Source organism: Cryptomeria japonica, chromosome 7, assembly GCF_030272615.1.
Source record: "Cryptomeria japonica chromosome 7, Sugi_1.0, whole genome shotgun sequence".
In the NCBI taxonomy this organism is placed as follows: domain Eukaryota; kingdom Viridiplantae; phylum Streptophyta; class Pinopsida; order Cupressales; family Cupressaceae; genus Cryptomeria; species Cryptomeria japonica.
The window spans coordinates 43960548-43984377 of NC_081411.1; the positions used below are offsets into that span (position 1 = coordinate 43960548).

The window sequence follows — 23830 nt, forward strand, 5'->3', positions numbered from 1 at the left end:
AGTGCTCGGAATCTGAGGTTGTTCCTCTTTAGCTTTATCATCTGATCAGGACCTGTATTTGACTTGGAAGGGAATCATTTTCTGTGTCTTGATGCCGACATTTGTTGATTACTATATCTTTACATATTAATAGACTCCGAGTCATTATGGTTTTTAGGCAAAGCTGTGATTGGTGAAAAATCTAAAATCTGGCTTCAGCACCACCGCAATCCTCAAACCCTAGTAAGCTTCACTGCTTACGAGCCAAAAGAATTGACGGAATAAAAAAAGCAATGTCAAAAGGAAAAAATGAGAAAATAAAAGAGAAAAATCAAGAAAAAAATGAAATATCAAAATTGGCTAATGGGAATATACGAGTAACTCCATCGGGGCTATGGACGCCCGGCTGGCAATGGAGCAATGTTCGTGAGATTGCGGCGAGAACCTCGTCGGGACTATAGACGTCTGACTGGCAGCGAGGCTCTATCTAGGATGCTTATGAAGTGTAGATATACTATGTAGCCGATCACAGGGGAACTTGAAGGTCATAATTGTCTTGTCGAGAGGAATGAATACACTTGCACACACCTGGGTAATCAAAGACTAAGGTCTGGATGTAGTTAGAGATTTTCCTTCCACTTTGAGTACATTTTCTAATCTCTTGATAAAGCTAGGTTGAATTTTCCGGAGGTTCTAAGTGTCAATTGAGTCTTTATCTCTGAAATGTTCAGGAACATTTATTCAAGGTGGCGCTAGATGTTGTGACGTATTCCCACATCACCCCATTGCAAATGGGGACCCCTGCTTTTTGCTCTCTAGGGTTTGTTTTCTAGGTCTTTTAGGGTTTAGTCTGTTAGCCTTTGCATGGTGAGTTCTGTCAGGAGGATCGCTGGATGGCAGGCTCTGCTTGAGCCAGGGTGAGTCCACAGGGCCCCAAAATTAGGGTTTCTTTGAAAATCTTCCTTAGGGCCTGGTTTTGCTCTTGTTGCTAATTGTGTCTTGCTTGGTGAGTGAGTATCATTCTTGAAGGTCCGAGCTAGGTCAAGTTGGTGAGTGATGAAGTCTGGAATGTCATCCTGATCTTCAAATGCCCTGAAATTTGGCTAAGTCTGGAATGTCCTGATCCTGAAATTTGACTAAGTCTGGAAAACTGAAGAATCGTCCAAAAACTAGATTTTGCAATATAACTCCTGGAGGTCCGAAACCACTCTCAAACATCCTAACAGTATATATGGAATATAACTTCTTATACTTAAATGTTATATTCCATACATGAATCCTGACGGAGAGCCCAAAATGTCAAATTTTGCTCCTGACCCTTCCAAAGGGTCCAGAGCGAAATTCTCCATAAGACATTCTACTTTGACCAAAACCTAGAACTAACGCATTCCCAGGATTGAATGAAGGTAAAAACGCTTGTTTGAACGAGGAAATGTGAAAATGAAGTCAGGATTTGAGCCCAAGGATGATTTTCGCTCCTGACCCTTCCAAAGGGTCCAGAGCGAAATTCATTTTTTCTCCACTTTGCTCTTTGATATGACCAAGTTTGTTGACTTCTGGGGCATGATGGGAAGGTTTTGATGCACATTTGTCTTTGAGAGGAGATTTGAGCTGACAAAATGATGGAAATTAGCCTAAAGTAGGAATTTCAATAAGGTCAAGTGCATTGAATACATACACCTTTGAATACCTTCCAGATAGGAGCTCATAGAACCAGTCTCTGTAAGTACACCATTGGAAGAACATTGTTAGAGTGCGTTTCTGCCCTGTTGACGTGTTTTTTAGGACTACGGCGAACACAAAATAAAGTTTACCGACCGTCACTCTATTCTCTCTTGATCAAAGTTATACCGTATGCTAAGATTGCAAAGAAAGTTCAAACGACTAACTCCAACGTTCCTTTAAGCCTGGACACGACTTAGTTAGTTGATGGGGTGGTTGTTAACCGAAGGGGCCTTACGTATGTTCATAGAAGATCTTAACAAACTTGCGGGTTCAAGGATTTTTTACGCGAATGATTTGCAATGAAAGCTCTATATTTTCGGATTTTGGGGGTTTAAAATATGCGGAAAGCAAATGAGTGAAGGGTTTAGAAAACTAAGTTAAGACTAATCTAATCCTCACAAGGAGACGAGATCACTCATGCAAAATCTAAGCACGCTTTCGTTCGCCAGCAAAGCACAACTAAGCGAAGGCGGTGCAATCTTTAGGGGGTGTGTAAAGGTTTTTCAAATCACCAATGGAGACCATCAAATCGAACAATCTTCATGGATAATCAAAGTTAAGCATACACATATAATGGAGGCTCAGGCTAACTTTGCACAGTATGCAATAATCAACTACACACCAAAAGTATGAGCTTGTACTTTGCAACAAGTAATCCTATCAAATCCAGCTCTTCTAACAACATAAAGCAAATCTACTTTAAATGAAGAGAGTGAGAACATGCAAGCTTTGAAATAACACAAGAACACACCAACAATCGAACAGTATATTAAGTGTTTGTTTCAAAAACTCTAAGCAACAATCTTTGAAAACAATCTCTCCTCTTGTTAAAAATGAGGGGGGTCACCCCTTTATATAGGCCTCTGGCCTTGGCTACATGCAAAACCCTAATTAGGGTTTTGCCCAAAAGATTCTCCACTCAAGATGCAACAGGGTGGGAATCAACAATTAATACCCACAAAGCCCATATGCAATCAATTCAAATAAGCCCAAAAATGGCATCCATTCGTGCATTAAATGCACCATTTCCATCAAGTTTGCCCAACATACGATGAATATCCCCCATGGAGAAATAAATGCCCATCATTCCTTCATGTGATGGCGACATGCGGAAGGAATCTGTTATAAAAATGACGGCTGCATGCAAAAGATTCTTCATGCACTCAACATGCATTGATCGGGCTGTCGCTTAGGCAAAATATTCCAACAATAAATGCGTCGCCACTATGCCTTCACATGACGGTTGCATGCAAAAATGCTCCATTGACTCAACATGCGTGGACGCAACTGCCACTTGGCAAGAAACCCCTGGAGAGAAAACTTTAGGAGAGAAGAATTTGATCCATGAAGAGTTTTCTTGAAGTTTTTCAAACTTTCCTTGCTCTGGAAGGGATTTTCAACGTTTTTACATCATCGCCTATTTTTTAGGAACTTTCCTAAAATTTAGAACCTGAGTCCAGGGGAGAGAGAATTATCTCACGAGTCCAAATATGTAAATTTATTTAAATTCCGATGATATCTGGTGCCAAAAAATGGATGTTTTAGAATTTTTTCCGAGTGGATTTCTTGCTTTTCATTCCATTCCATGACCCTTGAATTTTACATGCCTTAGAAGATTTCTTCAATTTTCTGACTAGGCATGGAATTTTGACTTTGATGGAGGAAATTCATCCTTTTCATGCTCTTCTTGGATACCTTGACTTAGAACCTGCCTCTGACTTTGGCTCTGAATTGCTTTGATGAAGAAATTTTGATGACGATTGACTTTTCCTGGACACTACCTTTCTAGCGCTCCACACTTGCCTTGGGTTCTATTTGCTTACAGAGAAGGATTTTCACGTTTTGAAGTTTTCCATGACTTGATGGATTTGGTGCCCTTCTTGGACCTTGGGGGCTATTTCACTGTGAAGGAGGAATTTGATTATGCATTGTTTCCATGACACCCCCTTTTGGGCTCTCTAACCTCTACTTGGGTGCTGATTTACTTGGATGGAAGAATTTTGGATATTCATTGATTTTCAACAACCCCCCCTCTCCTAGCGCCCTCAACTAGACTTGGGTGCCAAATTAGCATGGTGAAGGAAAAAGTGGTGTGGAGGAATTTCCTACACCCCATCTTTCTAGCGCCCCTCTTCCTCCTTGGGCGCCAAAAGGCTTAGGTGGTGGAATTCTCATTTATACCTATTCTCTTTGGCATCTCTTTTCTAGCTCCCATCTTTGCCTTTGGGCGCCAAAAGCACTCGAGCAAGGAATTTGAGGGGGGTGGAAGAAATTCCTCCATCACCCCACTTTAGCGCCCAATTCCTTGACTGAGCGCCATTTCCTTATGCTAAGGGAGTGATGGTCTTTCCAAGCCACGCTTGCATACTTCCACCTTGGTGAAGATTCTTGCTTGGTATTTCATCCATACTTAGCCGATTTTGGTTGTTTCCAGATCAGGATGCCATATTTGGAGCTGAGGAGACTTTCTTTTTGTACTTAAAAGATTTTGCATGCTTTCCACTTTTGGAATAGGAGTTCCATACTCAGCCATTTTTTTTATCACTCTGCTTGCTTTTGACTTTCCGAATTTAGTCGAGTTCTTAGGAATGTTTAGTCTTCAATGTTTGTTCGCAAGGAACCTGCCAAAATAGATTTTCCCAAAATAGTAAGTGTTTCAAAATGTTTAGAGCAAAACAAGACGTAGTGAAACTTACTAAAAATAGTAAGTGCTCAAAATTTGCTCATTCACGTGTTGGATCCTTAGAGGGTCCTGATTCCATTGCAACTTTCAGTTTTTAAAAACCTTAAAAGGAAACCCTTAAAATCTAGGACTAAAGGTAGAAACCCTAAAATTGACAAAACGAGCCCTAGACTTAACCAAATTCGCTCAAACGAAAAGCAGACTTGATCAAATTGACCCCCAAACACTTACAAAGCGAGGAGACTGAGAAAACTGCCGCAAAAAGACTCGACAAACCAAAGCCAAAAGACCAAGAGTACCAAAAAAGTAAGGGGTCTCCATTTGCAATGGGGCAATGTACAAAAACATCACAACATGTCCTACCACGAAATATTTTCACTTTCTTGGAATCTTTAATGACACGAAAGATACCTGATTCAACATGAGGAAGACTAGCAAAGTATTATTGGCAAGAGTAATGGACTTTGTGTAGTACGATTCTAATACAACAATGCGCACAAGGAAGAACATAGTAACTTCATTATGATTTCGAACTCTTTCCAAAGAAAACTCCAAAATACTTATGGGCATACAAGAGGACATAAATGCACACAAGATCACATAAGAGCATAAATGAGTATTTTTTGTGTGCTCTTCAATAAGGTCAAGTGCATTGAATACATACACCTTTGAAGACCTTCTAGATAGGAGCTCCTAGAACTAGTCTCTCTAAGTACGCCATGGGCAATAACATTGTTAGAGTGCGTTTCTACCCTACCACGAAGAATTTTCATTTTCTTGGAATTTTTCATGACACGAAAGATACCTGATTCAACATGAGGAATACTAGCAAAGTATTATTGGCAAGAGTAATGGACTTTGTGCAGTACAATTCTAATACAACAATGCGCATGAGGAAGAACAAGTAACTTCATTATGATTTCTAACTTTTTCCAAAGAAAACTCCAAAATACTCATCAGCATACAAGACCACATAAATGCACACAAGATCACATAAGAGCATAGATGAGCATGTAAGAGTATTCAAGAGCATATTGTTGATGTGTTTTTTAGACATCTCTAACATAGAATAAAATACCAATGGTATCTTACCCTCTCTTGATCAAAATTACCTCAGATGCTGAATGTGTGATCAACCAAGACCATTCCAAGGTTTCTATTATCAGTTCTTGACGTGTGGGTAACTCAATTGGTCGATGTTTTTTCCAGTTCCTGCAAGGGGTCTTATGTAGTTGTTCTTAGAAATTTCAATCACAAGGAATGCTACCTTGACGAATGATTTGCAATGATGCTCTTTACTACTACTACTACTACTACTAATTATCGCTTTAAAAAAATGTAGAAGGGATAAGGGTTTAAAGGTACTAAACTACCACTAACAATGCAAGAATGATGGACGATTTCAAGTGAAACTCAACTAAACTTTGCTTAGACATGCGAAGAACATCTCCACAAAGCTAGTGCAATCTTCTAAGGATAGCTAATGATATTCAAATCACTACTACGAACATAGATACCATCAAGATGAAGTATATTGACGAAGAAGTAGTAACCAAAGTTGAGCTTTGCTATGCAAGCTCCAGTCGATTACGCAAAATACTCCACAACCAATGAATACTTGTAGTATGGATGTAGGAGTTTCATCATCAATCATGCACATAAGTCTTCTATTCATCTAATACTTAAGCAAATTTACTCTAAATTTATTTTGTTTTTAAAGTTTTAAATTCTCTCTCAAAAGTATGAAGAAACAAGCAATTGCTCCAAGACACAATAATTCACCAACACTTCAATGACTTTATTATTTCTGGCAGCATCAATCAACAATTCTCCAAATTCTTCTAATTGATCCCTTTCAAATGAAATGAGTGGGCCTTATACAATGCTCCCAATTACAATGAGTGGCTAAGATTAAATCAAGATCAATGGCCAAGATCAAAACTCTAATTAGGGTTTGTCTTAACAAAACCTAATTTATTGAAAATCATTAAATATCAGTTAATGGGAATGTGATACCCATTTGGCACAAACATAGAGGAAAAGTCCTCCAATGAGAAAAATGATGCCACATAGGATCATAACAAATTATCTTCTAGAAATTTATTCCCTTTATCTTTTTCTCTTGCAAATTCAATGAATTTGGATACCATGAATTCAATCTTGGTCATTGGAGTAGCAAGCACGTTTTTCAATTGATCCTCCATGAAGCTCACCTTCTCCAAGGTAGAGGCTCACCTTGTCCAAGGTAGAGGCAAAGGTTGTCTCCCATCTTGGCCCAAAATTTTTAGTCTTGCTGGCAAGTACCATGAATGAGTGTATATCATCCAGTTGCTTCTCCAAAGGTGATCCAGCGATTCCAAAGAATATGACCTTCACTCTTTTAACTAGCTGATTGACATCCATTTGAATTCCTTCACTCATCTCCTTCTCGAGTATGATCTCGACTACCTCTACAATCTTGTCATGTGTCAAGTCCATTGCATTGTCCACTTGGGTGCAACCATTGCTGATATCCTCGAAGATGTCCATCATTCGAAGCATGTTTATAACATTGTTGGGGATTAGGTGACTGTCTATCTTTCAACACTCCTCCATTTAACAAAGTTTGCTTAGGTAAATTCTTCATTGCTTGCGATATCGGCATGGTGTGATCTCTAGTGAAAACGAAAGTGTCATAGGCTGCCATGAGGACCTGAGTTCTCTAAAGAACACTTGTGACTTTATCGAATATCCTCACTATCTCTTTCTCAAATGCAGTTGTCTTCTTAAAAGATTGATTTATCGAACTCCCCATCAGATGGGCTAAAGTTCGCATCTTCTCCAAATTATCAATTGACTCTGGAGGAAGCATCGATGGTGGCATGCTTGAAGGGTCATGTTGTCTTAGCGGTTCCTTGAACTGTTGCAAGTAGTTTCTTAACACACTCACTTCTTTCTCCAATTTCATATTTTTTTCTAACTCAATTTTAGCCTGTCATGAATGGTCTTCATTGTGTCATTCAAGCTTTCCATTGCTTGCTTGATAGTGATTGGGCCTAAGTCAATAGTCTCCAAGTCATACTCCTCTGCTATAATCTCAATTGCTGGCTTGTCTACTCTTGGCTTCGCAGTTTGTATAATCCGAGATCCTGCATCATCCCTTGTAATCTTGGATAAGGTAGTGGTCTTCTTCTTCTTCTCAACTGTGTCTTGAGTTCTATTCAAGAAGCTATCTAAATCATCCATTGGCTCATCATCTACCAATAGTCAACCAATAGTCAATATGAGTGCTCAAGCAAGGGTATGGAGGAATTCTCCTCCATACTACTTTTTCCTTCATCATGCTAAAATAGCACCCAAGTGTGCATTAGAGCACTGGATAAGGGGAGTCAAGGAAAAGGTCATACCAAGCATCCAATGCCCAAGGTCAAGAAAGGGCGCCAATTCAAAGGTGCTATGAAAATTTTGAAATTGAAGAATTCCTCCATGTAGTGGAAATAGTGCCCAAGTCCAAGTCAGGGCGCTAGATAGAGGGGGTCATGAAAAAGTCTTCAATGGTCAAATTCCTCCACTGTAGTGTTTTAGCGCCCAAGGCAAGCAGGGAGCGCTAGGTGAAGGGGGTCATGGAAAAGTGTTCAAGATCCAAATTACTCCATGAGGGTGAATCGGTGCCAAGAAGAAAGATAGAGCACTGGATATGGGGAGTCAAGGAAATTGAAAATTCCTCCTCAAGGTGAATTCCATGCCCAAGTTTGAAGAGTAAATTCCAAGGCAAGGAAATAGGCAGTCAGGGATAGATTGAAAAAGAAAATTCCCCCCGGGAAAAAAATTGAAACATCCTCTTTCTGGCATGAAAATTCATCCGAATTTCAGGAAAAAAAAAATTGGCTAAGTAGGAGAATTTTCTCTCTCTTGGACCCTAGAACTCAAATTTGGAAAAAATCGCAAAAAATAGGAAATGTGGAGAATTGATCAAAAATCTCCTCCAAGGCAAGGCAGATTCAAAATTTCAATAAAATTCTTCGTGGATTAAATTTTATCTCTCTATAAATTTTTTCTCTCCAGGGGTTACTCGCCAAGTGGCAGCTAGGTCAACACATGCTGAGGTAGTGGAGCATATTTTTTCATGTAGCTGTCACATTTAAGGCATTATGGTCATACTTTTTGCATGCAGCTGTCACATGTGGAGATGATGGGCGTTTATGGCAGCGTGAGTAGTTTTGCATGGAGGAATCTTTATTGCATGTTGGGCGAATTTGATGAAAAGTGGTGCATTTAATGCACAAGTGGGTGCCATTTTGAGCATGTATGAATTAATTGTTAGTTGGTATAATGGCATTTATTGAATATTCCCACCTTGTTGCATCATGTGTGTGGAATCGTTTAGGGCAAATCCTAGTTAGGGTTTTGCATGTAGCCAAGGCTTGAAGCCTTTATAAAGGGGTGATCCCTGTCATTTGTAAAAGGGAGGAGAGATTGCTTTTTGAGATTGTTGTGATAAGTTGTTGAAGCTGTAACTTAATACATTGTTCAATTTGATGGTGTATACTTGTTCTGTTTTGCAACTTGCATGGTCTCGCTCTCTTCACTTAGAGTAGATTTGCTTTTACTATTTAGATGAATTGGATTTGATGAGATTGTTTGTAGTGATACCCTTGCTCATACCTTTTGTTAGTAGTTGACTGTTATTAACTTTGTAAGGTTAGTTTGAGCCATTTTGCATGAAAACTTAACTTCGATCATCGGGAGAACATTGTTTGTTGATGGTGTTCATTGGTGTTCTAAAAATATTTTGCACAACATTGGAAGATTGCACCACCTTTGTGTAGTTGTCTCCTAGTGGCAAAGCAAAGTGTGGTTGGTTTCACCTGAGCAATCATTGTCTCCTTGTTCTTAGAGTTAGCATAGATTTTCTAAACACTTACCTTTTATTTTCGACATATTTAAATCCAAAAATCCTAAGAAAGAGCTTGCTATAGATAAATCATTCGCGATTGAATTTCTGAAAGTTACAAATTGTTTAATCTTCTTCAAGTGTGCGTAAGTCCCCTTGGATTACCAACAATCATATACGCCAACTAAGTCATGTCCATAGCATAAAGGAACCTTGGAGTCGATAGTTAGAACTTACTGCAATCTTTGCATACAATCGTACTTTGATCAAGAGAGAGTGAAGTGACGGTTGGGCAACTTTATTCTGTGTTAAACGTTGTCAGAAAAAAAACACTTCAACAGGTACCTCATTAAATACTATTTTATGTACGTAACCTCAATTCTCTCCTTGGTTAGAAATCAGGATGGACATGTGTCCAATTCATTGTAATGATCTTGTTGGCTAGAAGGAAGTTTGTTGTAACAAACCCTGATTAGGGTTTCAATCTCCGCCATTGATTTTGAATCAATTTGAGCCATTGAATTGTATTGAGAGCACTATAAAAGGCTCAAATCACTCATTTGTAAAGGGTTAACAAGAGTAGAATAATAGTAGAGTAATAGATAATAGTTCATAGATAGCAATTAGAGTAGAAGTTAGATTGGGAGCAGGCAAAGATTGTTGCCAGGACTTTGTTGTAAAGAGCTTATGATTTTATTGAAGCTGTGGTGAATTTGATGTGTTATTTCAACAAGTTGCATGGTCTCTACTTCTCAATGCATTTTCATGTTGTTTAGATGAATGAAAAAACTTCTGCATGATCAATGATGAAAGTCATATATCCATACCACTAGCAATTTGCTGATTGTAAGTTTGCCTTGTGTGGTCACCTGGAATCCTTAAATGAGCTTAACTTCAATTGTTGTTCGTGCTTTGATATGCATTACCTTGATGGTATCCTTGTTGTTGATAGTGATTTGAACATCATATACTTTGAAGATCACATTAAGCTTTGTGGAGTTGTTGCTTTGCATGTCAAAGAAAGGCTTATTCAAGTTTCACCAAAGATTGTCCATCGTTCCTACATTCTTAGGATTATATTAGAATCCCTAAACCTTATGTCTTTTGCCCTTTTATTTCCAAGTAAATAGTTAGAATCTAAGTTCCAACAACATCTAAATATTCAACATTCAAGTACTCAACGGAAGTCCCCTTGGATTACCAGCAATCACATCAACCAATTGAGCTATCCACACATCAAGACCTGACTAAAGAAACCTTGGAGTCGTCTTGGTTGATCATATAAGTTAGCATCCGAGGAGATTTTGATCAAGAGAGGATAGAGTGCCTTTGGTATTTTATTCTGTGTTGCATAGTGCATAAAAACACATCAACACTTTGATCCCCCAAAAGTGCGACTTAAGCATTGGAAGACTTCCTTTGCCCCCCTAAATCAGCAACCTAAGGGTTTTCACTTCCTTTGACCCCTTGAAACAGCGAATTAAGGTTTTTGCATTGCATTGTTTGAAATGGGATCATGATTTTTGCTAAGTGTTTTGCTAAGAAGATGTTGCAAGTTCAATTGATAGCAAGTTAGGAAGGAGTCAATCACTTATAATGAAGGGTCAAATCCACGAGCTAAGGCATGGCGATTTCCTTTGATTGCCTAGATCAGCGACTTAAGCATTTTGGTTCATATCCTTTGCCTCCTCCAATCAGCAACCTAAGGTGTTTCGTTTCCTTTGATGGTCTAGATCAGGGAACTAAAGGATTCTATTTCCAATCAAGCTCCCAATGTGCGATTTAGGCATTTCAGACCTCATTTCCTTTGAGGGTCTAAAAGTGTGACTTAAGGATTTTACTTCCTTTGACCCCTTAAAAGTTCGACTTAAGGATTTTACTTCCATTGACCCCTTGAAAATGCAACTTAAGAGATTGACTACTTCCTTTGCCATGCTAAAAGTGCGATATAAGGGTTGAGTGATTGCAATTGACACCTCAAATCAGCGACTTAAGGATAAGCAATTTCCTTTGACCCCTAAAATGTGCGACTTAAGGAAATATCGTTTTGTAAAGAGGAAACATTGAATTCACATCAACCTTGAATGGGCCCACGATAGTGAAGGAAAAACATTTATTTAAATTTGAATCTATGATCACAAGCCGGCCTTTGTTTTTAGTTGCAAATCATTTAAATGTAATCGTATGTCGGCCTTGTGATGATGTATTGCACCCTTTCAAACAACTATAAAGTTGTGTTGATCATTACATTTGATCAACACAAAATCTATATTGCCAGCACTCTTATGAAGGCAGCAATTCCCATCAGACATATCAGACATTTCATATTGTCAAGTTTGCCAATGCTAGGAGGGCAAACTCATTCCTTGTTGACTGCAATTTTCATCAAGACAAAGGTGAGGTCATCAAGACAAGGCGAATTTGCCATTGCTTACTTCAAGATTGCTTCCATTAAGAATCAGTGAACTTCCTTTTCCTTCCACCTCTACTTCCTTCCACTTCCACTTCCACTTCCTTTGCCACCTGAAACCAATGCAAATAAGGCCTGTCCTAGACCTGAAACCTATCAAAACATGCATATTAAGTGGAAAATCATACATAAATCAGGCATGAGACACAAAATCATATGTTTTCATGATTAGAAAATTCATCTCCAGATTTAGAGAAGGTAATAGGAAGCTTGATTAAGTACTTTTTGCAATGTCTTGATTCAAGCTATGTTTGTTTCCAGGTTTGATGCAAGTAGGATGAACATGCAAAGCAAGTGATGAGGACCAGCTCCAAGATGAAGGCTTATCAGCTCACATAGAACCTCAAGATTTCACCACATAAGCAAAGACAAGGGCCCAAAGAAGACATTGCACTTCAAGTCTCAAGCTCATACAAGGCAGCTGATGGGATCGTCAAGCATAATGCACTACAATGCAATGAGCAGGTCAAACTTCACAATTGGGATATAGCCACATAAAGGAGTGCAACGTGGTGAAGGTCATCACAACTGCAAAGTAACAAGAAAGACATCAAGATCAACACGAGGAAGGCGCATAGAACATGATTAGCATGATGATACGCTAGCACACTTCAATTTCAATATGTGAGAGGACATACATGGAAGGCTTTACCAACAGGTAGAAGGATACAAGGCAGCTGTTTGAAGGAAAGAATTTCACAAGATTACACAAGAAAGATGAAGATAATGCATTCAAAGCAAGAAGGAAGGATCAAGCATAAGCATCACAAGGTCTACATCAAATGCAGCACTAAGGCGGAATTCCCCAAACTGGAAGATGAAAAGTGAGATGATCAAGAAGAATTATAGTCACACACTTGTGATGAGATACAAGGATGAGCTAGCTGAGGTGATGCCTAGTCATCACTTATCCAATCATATCATTTTAGGATAACACATCCAAATCCAATGCTCCTAGCTCATCCATCAAAGAGACAACTTCCACATGTGGGCACAAAGCTCAATGCACCTGCCATTGTCATTTATTGGTCGAAAATTAAAAGGACATGTGTCTCACTCAGTGTAATTTTGTCATTGGTCAAGCATTAAATGCTTTGTAATGGGCTTAATAAACCTTAATTAGGGTTTATATTTTTTAATATTGGCTATTGATGAGGATTTGATCCTAGCCCTTCATTGTAAATGAGAGCACTATATAAGGCTCCACTTTTTCATTTGTAGAGGTTAATAGACAATAGTTAATAAGTTCAACAATAGTTCATAGTTGATAGATGTTAGATAGCTAGAGTAGAGTAGGAGGAGAAGGCAAAGATTGTTGCTAAGACGTTGTAAGAAGCCTGTAAACTTCATTGAAGATATGGTGAAATTCATATGTTGATTCAGCAATTTGCATGGTCTCTACTTCTCATTTATTTTCATGTTGTTTAGATGAGAGGAAGATCTTTGTGCATGACCAATGGTGAAATTCGCATATTCGTACTACTAGCAGTTTATTGATTGTAAACTTGCCTTGCGTAGTTAACTGGATCCATCATTAGCCAAGCTTAACTTCAATTGCTACTTCTTCATTGATATGGATTGTCTTGAAGGTGTCTATGCTCGTGGTAGTGATTTGAACACCTTAAACTTACCTTAGGATATTGCACTAGCTTTGTGAAGATGTTGCTTGCATGTCAAACCCTAGCTTAGTTGAATTTCATCAAGATTAGCTTTCTCAACCCTCATCCTTACGCTATTTTTTCAAATTAGTTAATTTCCATGTTCCAACAATATTCAAGATTCAACATTAGTCCACTTTGTGATTCCAACAATATCACATCATACTATTGAGTCTATCCAAGAGCACGTCAAGACTTGACATTTGAAACCTTGGAGTCTTCCAATTGATCACATTGTTTAGCATTTGGGAAGATTTTGTTCAAGAGAGGATATAATACAATATTTTTTTAGTGTTGCATGAAGTCATAAAACACTCATCAACACAATGTTCTTGTGATATGCATGGTGAAAGTGTCATTCACCCTCCTATAATGCACTTTGTCAGGGTAGTGCAACAGTTTGTATGATTCACATGCTCCCATCTCTCTGGCTCCACTTCCAACTGGACCTCTATACATCAATCTTGCGTACTCATGAGCTCTAGCAAGTGAATATATGATGTATAAACTCATGTAGAATGTCCTATTATGCATGAGCTTCTTCAACCGTACATCAAGGTTGCTGCTTATAATTTTTGCCTAGTTGATCTTCTTTGCATTGGTTGATATCGCTTCCATGAAATAAAACATCCAATTCTCAAATTGAGACGCTTGATAGATTCCTATAACGCGGTTGAGTAAAGTGATCAAATCATCGAACTCCTTAAAATCAACCTTGTGGAGCCTATTGGGTACCTTGAATATGTGGGGTCTACTCTTCAATAACCAACACTTGTTTATTATACTTAGGCATTTGTCGGGGTCGTCTTCAAATATTGTCTGTGCTCCTTCCTTGCTCTTGTAAACCATGCCTTTATGATCAAGTATGTGGAAAGCTTTGCTGATAGCTGTCTTAGATAGATAGGCAAGTATTTTGCCATCAGGTGCCACTATCATCCTTGTGTTGGTATCATTGTGCTTGACACACTCAACAATCAACTCATTGCATGGCATAGCTGGAGGGAAGCCTGTCGCCTCTATTATCCTGCTCTCAATCATCTTCTTTGACAATCCAGAAGGTTTGCTTGTTTATAGTGGGCCTTGGAACTTTTTCATGTCAATTCGCCCTAAATTGGTGTCTCTCATATTGTTCCAAAATGATGTGATCTTGGATTCCAGCATTTCTCCCTTTGAATCTTCTTTAATGAGGGTTTGGAGTGTACCTGCTCCAGTCTTTGGGGTTGCCATGCCCTACTTGCGAGAGTTGTCTAAGTTAGTTTTATAATATGATATTAATGCTTTACAAGCTGAAATTAATCACCTAAGTTAGCAATTATGCTCTAAAACTGATAATTACTAAAATCTTCAATATTGCTAAAAACTCTAGGTGCTTGTGTTAAAATTCTAGCTTGTAAAACCTGGTCCTAGAACATAACCATTTAATCCTTATGAATTTTGCATTAAAACTCGTCAAATGATCAATTCAAGTTCTCTTCTATGCCTGAAACTTCATAAAAACCCAAATAGTGGAGCTAGATTAGCACATGAAGGTCTGATTTTTTATAAAAATGGTCACATATGACCTGGCTCAGACCTGAAGACAAGTTCTAAGCTGGCTGGGAGCTTCAAATTTGCCCTTAATTTGGCAAGATTGCTTTTAATTATATGTGCTTTCAATGTGATATCATCGTGATAATGCCTTGAAGCTCAAATTGCCTTATTGGTATTGGTGATCGCTTCACTTCTGATGGTGATATCACTGTCTTTGAAGGTAGATCAGTTTGCTGTTTTTGAGCTCTAACAATGTTGAATCATCAATCATCAATGAAGGCTTCACCTTATGCTTGAATAGAATCATTGTGGTTATCAATGGTGATCAACTTGTGCTCTTGGATGCAAATTCACTGAATGCTGATAAGCTTGCCTAAGCGTTTGAATGGAATCACTGTCGCCGTCCAAACTGATCAAAATCATAGCCCACAAAAGCTAATTTGTATTGCCAATGTATTTTGATCATATGCAATGATCAACATTGCCTTTATAATCGTTTGAGGGGGTGTGCTTCTTCATGTCAAGGCTGACTTGTGTCTCATTTAATGTTTTGCAATTTCGTTTTTCAAGGATGAAGGCTGACTTGCTTTCACCAATTCAAATTTGAATTAAACCTCTTCTTGCCTTGTGGCCCCCTTCTCTTTGATGGGTGCAAAAACATATGTGTCTTCCTTTAAGTTGTGTATGAAGTTCATGCCTTTGGATGGGCATTGGAAGTGCTAAGGTGAAAGGTCGCACCTTGGAGAGGGCAAAGGAAATAGTGTGTGGGAGGTTGCGGCTTGAGGGGAGCAAAGGAAGTTCGGTACTTTGCATGGGCAAAGGAAGTGAATGATGAAAGATCGTGCTTCTAGACCATCAAAGGAAGTTTGCTCCTTTGGGACCTGTTGTGACCATTTCACACATCGCCCCATTGCAAATGGGGAACCTTGCTTTTTTTTGCTTTTTAGGGTTTGTCCTTTTAGGTTTTTTAGGGTTTTGTCAGTTAGCCTTTGCATTTTGAGTGTCGCCCGGGGGATCACATGGATAAGCAAGTCCGGCTTGAGTGAGGTCCTGATCCTGAAATTTGGCTAAGTCTGGAATGTCCTAAAATTTGGCTAAGTCTGAAGTCCTGATCCTGAAATTTGGCTAAGTCTGGAATGTCCTGATCCTGAAATTTGACTAAGTCTGGAAACTGAAAAACCTCAAAAAAGTAGATTTTGCAATATAACTCCTGGAGGTCTGAAACCACTCTCAAACATCCTGAAAGTATATATGGAATATAACTTAAAGTATAATGTTTCTTCTTTCTTATACTTAAATGTTATATTCCATAAAAATTATCCTGATAGAGAGTTCAAAAAGTCAAATTTCGCTCCTGTCCTTCACTGAGGATCCAGAGCGAATTTCGCTCCTATCCTTCTCCAAGGGACCAGGGCGAAAATGTCCTAAGGTACACTCCTCCTAAAGATCAAATAAAATTAAACTCGAAGCTCCAGTTAAAAGTACCATTTAAATGCCTAGATGAAGTTTTGGACGAAAAAAAGGAGATATGCAAGGTCTAGATTGAAAAATCGCCCCTAGCCTTCACCAAGGGTCCAAGGCGAAATTGATGATATCCTTCATTTTTGCATTAATTGAACGTTGACATTCCTTGAAATTCAACAAAATTTGCTAACTTTGGAATATTTGAAAAAATTAATTAAATTGGCATTTAATAAATTAATTCTGGGCCTCAAAAAATCGAATTTCTATTATAAAGGCATTTAAAATTAATTTTTTTTGTGAAATTAAAATTATAATGTGGAGCGCACAAGGCATTATTTTGCCTTTATTTGCTAGGTCGGCCTACTCCTTTTGAGGTTTTATTTATTATTTTACCTTTTATTTGCCAAGTCGGCCTCATGGGTAAATGGAAGGTGAGCGCTCTATATATTGGGGGTGTTGTTTCACAATTCAAATCATTCAATCATCCTTTCAAGTACGAAATTGGAGAGCAATTTGAGGAGCGAAATCTAGAGAAGTGGAGCGAATTTTTACTAAGTGTGGAGAAGCTAGTGGAGGGCGAAATTCACCTTGAAGGCTATTGGAGAGGTGTATTTCTTGCTAGATTGGAGAATAAATTCCAGATGTTTTGAAGGTATTTGAAGGCGAATTTCCAGATTTTTGAAGACTAAACGTGGTGGAGTTCTTTTCCAGGCTAAAGGAGGTGCATTTTATCCAAGGGAGAACTTTGATCTATGCTTTGCCTAGCGAAATCTATTTTTACATCATTTCTTAGAGTTAATTCTCAAGAAGAGGTATGGCAAAATCATCTTGACACCCTTATTCAAGGTTTGATTTTTTTTTTGACATTTGTTTTGGAAAATCTAAGTATTGTGTAGTTAATTAGGAAATGATAATTCAAAGATTTATCATAAGGTTTCCTAATTAAAATCTTGAATCTTCCTTTTAAAGTTTAATTTTTAGATTTCAAGATATATTACTAATTTTGAAATGTTGTGTAGGTATCAAGATGGCGACTCCCAAGCTCGAAGGATCTACAAGTCGGAAGGCTCTCCTCAAGGAAAATCAAGCCAGATCAAGGATGGTCTCCTCCAAGAAGATCAACAAGGGACAAGGGCGACCTCCTCTAGCCTAGCATCATCAAGGATGGCTTTCTTCGATCAAACATCAACAAGGGCGACCTCTTCCAATCCAGCGTTCCAAGGCGAGGTACATCATCATCCTACAAATCAAGGACACAAGAAGCCAAAGCAAAGGGTTCGTTGAAGAAGCAGATAGTACCAGATGAATTAATTAAAGCTAGCTTCTCAACAACATCAAGTTGAATATTTACCAAGTTACAAGTGTCAGACGAGGTGGCATCCTAGTCATTACTTCTCCAGTCAGTGTGGTCCACCTCAGCACGTCCAGATTCAATGTACCTAACTCATGGAAGGTGGCACAAACTCCGATGTACCTACCCCGGCTATCCACTGGTCGATTTTTCTAGAGAGGACATGTGTCCAAGCAATACAATTTTATCATTGGTCAAGCATTAAATGTTATGTAATGGTTGTAACAAACCCTAATTAGGGTTTTCATTGTAAAATCTTGGCCATTGATCTCGAATTGATCTCAGCCATCGAATTGTATTGAGGGCACTATATAAGCCCTGACATTTCATTTGTAAAGGGAGTTAGAATATAGTTGGAAGCAGTTAATGAATAGAGAGTAGTTAGAAGGTGATTAGCTAGTTGATAGAATAGCAATTAGAGTAGAGAGAGAAGGCAAAGATTGTTGCCAAGATGTTGTTGTAAAAGACTTGTAACTTCATTGAAGAAATGGTGAAATTTATGGGTCGATTCGACAATTTGCATGGTCTTTATACTTCTCATATTTGATTTCATTTTATTAGATGAGTGGAAGAAATATGCTTGATTGATGGTGAAATTCGCATATCCATACTACTTGCAGTTTGTTGATTGCAGACTCGCCTTGTGTAGTCAACTGGAATCATTCAGCTTAAGCTTAACTTCAGTTGTCGCTTCTTTATTGATATGCATCAACCTGATGGTGTCTATGCCTGCAGTGATGATTTGAACATCATAAAGCTTTCCTTCGAAGATCGCACTAGCTTTGTGGAGATGGTCCTGCGATGTCAAAACAAGACCTAGTTAGAGTTTCATCAAAGATCAATCATTGCTCCTACATTCTTAGTATTAGGATTAGATGCTCTCTTCGCCCTTGTCCTTTTTCCTTTTTTTCAATCAAAGCTAGCAAGAGCTTGCGTTCCAGCAATATTCAAAGCAGATCAGAAGTTCAATCATCAAATGTAAGTCCCCTTGTGATTCCAGCAAATCACATCATACCACTGGAGCTTATCCACACGTAGAGACCCTACATCAAAGAACCTTGGAGTCATCCCGATTGATCCTTTTTCACGACATCTTCAGCAATCAGAGGCTTTATTCAAGAGAGGATAAGGTACCCCTGGGTATTTTATTCTGTGTTAGGCTGTGTACAAAATACACGTCAACAGGACCCCAAAGGAAATGCTGAGGTCGATGTTTGAAGGAGCATTGACAGCGATCCATCACTTGTTGATTAACTTGCTATTCCATTCTATCCCTTTGCTTGCCATGGATCAGCCTTTTGATAATCTCTTATAAGAAGCAAGGGAAATGTGAAAGTTCGCTGATTTTGGGGGGCAAAGGAGGTTCGCTGATCTTGGGGGGCAAAGGAAATGACTGAAATGTGGTTTGCTGATTTGAAGGGGCAAAGGAAATGCTTCAAAGGCATCAAGCTTGAGTTTGTTATCCTCCAAATCAGATGCAAAACACACTAAATGCCCCTCTTTAATCAAATTTCGAGGTCTCCTTCCTTGATTGGGCTTCAATGAGGTCTAAGGGAGTGCATCTAAGGAAGATCACAGCTTGAAGGGGGCAAAGGAAATGTTGAGCTAAGGCAGGTCATGCCTCTAGGGAGGCAAAGGAAGTGATCCAAGCTAGATCGCAGCTTTTTGGGGTCAAAGGAAATGACTCCAAGATGACAAGTTTGTTCACTTGGCACTGAGCCTCTTCATGATCACTTTGACTTTAGCCTATCCTCCTTCCAGCATTCACTCTCTAAAACAACTTGCCTTAATCAAATCTCAGCACTTCATCTCTGATTTTGCAAGCTAATGATGATGATCAAATGAAATGATTATCATGGATCGTTCATTTCAAAATGTTGAGAAAATCAACTCAACCTTATTCAACTCTAAAGGATCATACTGCTGCCAATCCTAACCTAAAACCTAAAGCCAAAAGCAAAAGAGGGGGTCCCCATTTGTGATGGGGCAATGTGTGAAATGGTCACAACACATGACTATCCGTGCAATGATTAATAAATTCACATCCCGATAAGCATACAGGGTTAAAATAGAAATAATAGAGATTTCATCTTTTAAAGAATAAGCAAATATTTACTAAAGAAGGTATATCACATGCACATGTAAATATAAATATATAATGGTATGTACATATATGCATATACATTCTTATATTGAAATGAAATATAGAGATTACTAACATGAACAACTCAAACATTAAGAATTGAATGAAAACACTCATGCATAAAGGATACCTAACTCATACATGGTTTTGCATCTCTATTATTTCCAATTTTATTGCAATAATATCTCCTAAATCTTATCACAAGCTCTATCCTCACTTGGTTAATCTACTATATACAAGAATGTTGCCATCAAGTTGTCAAGACCTAGATTTAACCTAGATTCAGGCAAACATTCCATATACTATTTATCCAACAATCCCAATTATTTATAAGTTATCCTTAAGATTTATATTAAAAAAGGAATTATCCTCAAGTCAACTGTTGAAGAGGTTGAAACTAAAGTAATGTATGCATGAACCCCCAAACATACACTTCAAGATTCAATATACACCAAAAATAGTATTTCACAATCAATGCTTGTTATGATTTTCAATGTAACCTAGATACTTAATAATAATTAATACAGGTATATCACATGCCATAATTCTCGTGCAATCCTAAAATAATAAGACACTCTTCCAATATGTGTGATCCTTTATATTGTTGCTAAATTTACTTAATGATGGAAAAGTCATTAGAAACCCTATATTAGTTTTCCCAAAAGAATAGCAATCAAATATTTTGCTAACATACAAACATTAAAATATCTTATTCTTGCATTATAATTGATTGTCCTTCCTAATAACTTGATCCTATCAAACTGAGGTTTTGCTCAGTTTTCTCTTTTAGTGCAACAAATGTCACAGTAGCATTTTAGGGGCCTTTTCTGTTTCCTCTCTCAAAAAATGCACGAGAAGATTAGGTAGCTTTATCTGTATAAGGGTCAAAGGACTAAGGTGTGGAATGAAATTCTACAAACAGTTTCCGTGGATATTTGGTATTTTACTATACTCAAGGTCCTCCTTCAATGACTTCGATATAATTTTCACTGATCAGAAGACTAAATTTGTAACTCTCAGAGAACACCTGTAGGTGTTAACTGCTTACAATTCCAAGTTTCATGTATCTACTTCTATAACAAGGGTGTTGTAAATGTAATTCACCGTAGTCTATTAATTGACAAGCTAGTACGAGATTCGTGGAAGTTTGTAACAATGAACCATGTTGATTTGTGCGTTTCCCTGAAGGCCCTATTTGTAGTACCTCAATGTTTTCAATTTTGGGTACTTAGGTGCAGAGATGAGATGTTTCCTTGCCATCACTGACTGACCACTGGGGAGGGTGCCCTACCTACCTAGGATGTTTTGGCCATTTTGGTGTCATTTTGCGAATTCCCCTCTTTTTTGACTCAGTTGGAGATCCCTGTGAGTACCTAAGATTGCATTTGGACTTTGAGAAAAATCCAATACAGATTCCATGAACATTGTAAAAAAGTTAAAAACATTAAAACGATTATTATGCAAACTCACAAAAAGGAAGAATCAGCATTACCAGAAGTAAGTTATGGCATGCTAACATAATCATAATTGTTTGATCAAATCTTACATATTCATGGGGAATACCGACCATCAAAATAACACTGCATGGAGTTGAGAGCATGAAAATGTCCTTGTGTTTTTTTAGCCCTATTTGATAAAATGACGGAGAAAAAATTATCTCATATTTATTTCCTTTGCTTTGTACATATAGCAAGCACGAGCGAGATATCTACTATATGTAATTGACACATGCTGTTAGATACAAGCAGCAAGCATGAAAAAGTCTCACCTTTGCCTGAAGATATGCCTAACAGTTGTTTATTAGATATGACAGTAAGAAAATCATTGATTTAGTAAAGTAGTCTTAATGGAATTGGTTCTTTTCTTATTGCGATAGTTCTGAGTATTGGTTTTGTTAGCATCTAGCAGCTTTTACTGATATCTCATGGTGATATATTGGTTTGGATATAACCTTATGTTACACTCCAAAAATGACTCAAGGTTTGCATGCAGGTCCTGCCACCTGTTCCTCCAGTGAACATAGTGCTGGAGAGTCATCATCAAACTCAACCTGCTGGTGTAATTGCTTCTGTAAGCATAGAATGTTTTAGCAATTGTATTTGTAATCATTACTATGATTTGGCATCTTAAAATACATTCCTTACTCTCATTGCATTAAATACTAACTGCTACATCCTAAGGAAGAAATTATTGTGACCTGACTATTTCCTTGAATGTTTATGCTTCTTATATTCTTTCTAGAAATGATTATCTTATGTGCCCACAATCAAAGTTATTTCTGTTTAAACCTTTTGAACACATGTTTGAAATGCAAGTTGTAGCTCTATCCTCTTCTTTGGGTTAGCATATCCTAAAGAGAGATATTAGTGGTAGTCAACAGCTTCAGAGTTGTGAATAGTGATCATGATAAGAGTAGCATTTTAAAAAATATTTCATGGAGAAGTACATGGTTGCTGCGGTAAATATGGAGTTCTATGAAATTGTTTCATGAAACTAGCTGTGAGAGGCTACTTTTTTTATATGTATTTGTTAGAAATTAGAGCTAGCATCTTAATTTGCACCTTTCAGTGTGACAAAACATAACAGTGTGTACGGTAGGACCTTTCTTTGAAGTGTGGGGGGAAGCTCACTTTGAAGAAGAGTGAATGAAATGATGCGTTTCCCCACTTCGTAATTTATAAAACTTAGAAATAATGGGGATTTATGTTGAAATAAAAACCTATCTTTTTGTTATTTGGCTGGGGCACAAGGTAATTTGACACTCGTGCTCTAAAAAGATTTTGTATTTTCTCTATATTGTAGAAAAAAGACCCAAAACAACTAATGGCACTTGTATTTTTCAATTAAATACAAAGATTGAAAATTACAAGTAAAATGTGATTGAATTGAAATGAACACAAACAAAGATTACACTTAATAAAAAATAGTAGAATTACATACAAAACTACAAAATTTATGATAGAATTGCAATATAAAGCTTGCAATGGTTATCAAGTTGTACTTAACTCACAAGACAATTTAATGTGGAAAACAAAGCACTCTATGAACAACAATATCGACAAGTAGACATGAAGATTACTATTCAAAATTATTTGTAAGCTTCACAACAAATTGCATAAAAAGCCAAAACATACATAGAAAGGAAGACCAAAATACTACATTGTTTGATAAAATATAATATAAGGATCCAGTGTCTTACATCTCTTGAAATAAGAGATTTAAATATATGACCCTTATACTCGTTGTTGCATGAGGGATGCATTCTCCCCCAAAAATCTTAAGTTTTTGGGACAGGGATGTCCTTGGGACATGGGAAAATCAAGGAGGGGTACCCTTGTTACCCATCCATTACCATCATTGTCTCTAAGATTGACTTTGGGGCATTTTCCTATGATAGGAGATGTTTCCAAGAAACATGTTGCTGCCCCCCGCCCTGTAATATCCCTACATAAATATTGATATATAATCAATTATCTTATTTCTCATCTTATTAATTTATTTCTTATATAACCAATTTCTATCTTATATTCTTATATAATCAATATCTAAATATTAATTTATCAACAATGTTTAATATTTAATATTAATTTATAATCAATAATAATTAATATTAAATAATATAATAAATAAATCCCAAGTATTGAAGTGCTGTTTGAAAAGACATGATTCCATTAATTTTTAGCAACAGCTTATTAAGAAACTCATGATGATGGAAGGGGGTGCAAGGAAAGGGTGTTGACTAAGTGCCACGTCCTTGCACACAATGACAAGACCATTGAAAAAGGTTATAAGGACAGGATTCCTAGGGGGAAGAAGGCATCGAATGATATGTGATGCCCCCTTTTTGTTGACATCAGATGTTCAATGGGATTAGCCTATTACTAACCCTCGTAGGCTAATAAGATTGAATAGAGGATCCTTTGAGGGATGCAGCTTCTCCAGTGGTCAGAGTTT

General features: G+C 37.7%; 1 protein-coding gene across 2 annotated transcripts in view; it reads left to right on the forward strand.

Annotated features, from left to right (window-relative positions):
* The window catches only part of LOC131046457 (uncharacterized), a 75941-nt gene that overhangs the window by 21319 nt on the left and 30792 nt on the right, over window positions 1-23830 (forward strand). The window contains exon 2 of one of the 2 annotated variants that reach the window (XM_057980208.2): window positions 21869-21946. The exons of the other annotated variant lie outside the window; for it this stretch is intronic. Coding sequence (XP_057836191.2) covers window positions 21869-21946 — 78 coding nt within the window. The remainder of the gene's footprint in view (window positions 1-21868; window positions 21947-23830) is intronic. 2 annotated transcript variants of the gene reach the window in all.